Source organism: Myzus persicae, unplaced genomic scaffold (assembly GCF_001856785.1).
Source record: "Myzus persicae strain clone G006 unplaced genomic scaffold, MPER_G0061.0, whole genome shotgun sequence".
Taxonomy (NCBI): domain Eukaryota; kingdom Metazoa; phylum Arthropoda; class Insecta; order Hemiptera; family Aphididae; genus Myzus; species Myzus persicae.
Genome location: NW_019104342.1, coordinates 48,625 through 50,448, shown reverse-complemented (window position 1 = coordinate 50,448; position 1,824 = coordinate 48,625). Strand labels below are relative to the sequence as shown.

Here is a 1,824-nt window from a genome sequence, read left to right as displayed (position 1 = left end):
AATATACCTACACGCACGACTTCTTCGAATTTCCGACGTTCATTAAATTTAATTGTATCACTCGTATATTTTCGGAATTATTATTATACCAAACCAGTTGAGCATTTACTTTCAGTCTGTGATCGACATTTTACGCGTTAACACGTATTTTCGTAAACTATTTTTTTCTGTACATACGTTTGTTTTTGTTTTAAACATGGACAGTTGGTTGAAAAGTGGGTCTATTAATAAGACGCCTGCTACGGAGTCATCTTGTTATAATATAGAAGAAAGCATAACCAACGAAAACGGAGTTAATGATAATAGTCCTACTTCTCAAGGTATGAGTAGTACACTACCGCCCAATACTGGTGACTCTGTCCCAAGAACGTCCAAAAAACGTAAATACGATGAAAGTTATTTGGAGATGGAGTTCATAGAAACAAACGATGGCCAGCCACAGTGCGTAATTTGTTCAAAAGTTTTTCCTAACAGTTCTATGTATCCCGGAAAATTACGTCATCATTATGAAAAGGTCCACACAGATCACAATGGGAAACCACTCGATTTTTTCAAACGAAAGCGCTCTGAACTATTGGCTGTTAAAAAAAAAATAAAAAAGCACGTTCTAACCGATAATGAAAACGCATTGAAAGCTTCCTACATGGTGAGTTACCGTATAGCTCAAAAAGGCGAAGCTCATACCATTGCGGAGACCCTCATAAAACCATGTGGTATTGATATAGTAACTTGTATGCTTGATGACAAATCTGCCAAACATTTATCCATAATTCCTTTATCAAATAATACTGTTGCGCGACGAATTAAAGATTTGGCTAGCAACGTATCAGAAACACTTGTCTCTCGTATTAAATACACAAAATTCGCACTACAAATAGACAAATCAACCGATATTGCTGGTCTTGCTGTACTATTGGTGTTCGTTCGTTACGTAAACATGAACTCTTTTGAAGAAGATCTTTTATTTTGTAAACCACTTCTATCTAATACGACAGGGGTTCAAATTTTCGGTTTATTGGATGATTTCTTTACAGAAAATCAGATTCCATGGACAAACTGTATCGTTGTGTGTACTGATGGTGCTAGGGTTATGACAGGTGCAACAGCTGGAGCAATTGCTAAAATAAAGGAGAAATCAAATGAAACTACTAGTAGTCATTGCATACTTCATAGACATGCTCTAGCAATGAAAAATATTCCTCTTTGTCTAAAAAACGTATTGGATGAAGCCATAAAAATAGTCAACTTCATCAAGTCACGTCTTCTGAAATCTAGACTTTTTAAAATCTTGTGTGACGACTTGGGAAGTATTCATAATACGTTACTTTTCCATACAGAAATCAGGTGGTTATCTCGCGGTAAAGTATTAACACGTTTAATGGAATTAAGGGTTGAAGTTTCTTCATTTCTAATGGACCACAACGTTACATTTGCTGAAACTATGAATGACGTGATTTGGCTTTGTTAGCTATCGTACTTGGCAGACATTTTTAACAAAATGAACGAGTTGAGTCTTTCTTTACAAGGAAGAACTTTGACAATTTTTGATGCGAGCTCCAGAGTATGTGCATTGAAAAGAAAAATTGATTATTGGTCAGAGTGCATATTTAAAAGAGAGCTGGAGTGTTTTCCAATAATGCAGGCCTTTTTGGACGAAAACGAATTGCAAGCTCCCGTTAGCATTATTAACAAGATTTCTGAACATCTCAAACAACTGAAAAATTCATTTAATAAATATTTTCCTACAGATCGAGAGGTGTTTTTAAAAGACCGTGAATAGGTAGTTAATCCCTTTTCAGTCTGTGGAAAACCCTCAAGCTTGTC

General features: G+C 35.7%; 1 protein-coding gene across 1 annotated transcript; it reads left to right on the top strand.

Moving 5' to 3' along the window:
• The first annotated feature begins 196 nt into the window (after nucleotides 1-196).
• LOC111041325 (zinc finger BED domain-containing protein 5-like) lies at nucleotides 197-1,468 on the top strand. The gene has a single exon (XM_022325547.1). It carries the CDS (start codon nucleotides 197-199, stop codon nucleotides 1,466-1,468), a length of 1,272 nt encoding a protein of 423 aa, XP_022181239.1.
• Nucleotides 1,469-1,824: the final 356 nt, after the last annotated feature.

What these genes read in the sequence shown, in the direction of transcription:
- LOC111041325 (XM_022325547.1), top strand. Translation starts at nt 197, where the DNA reads ATGGACAGTTGGTTGAAAAGTGGGTCTATTAATAAGACGCCTGCTACG.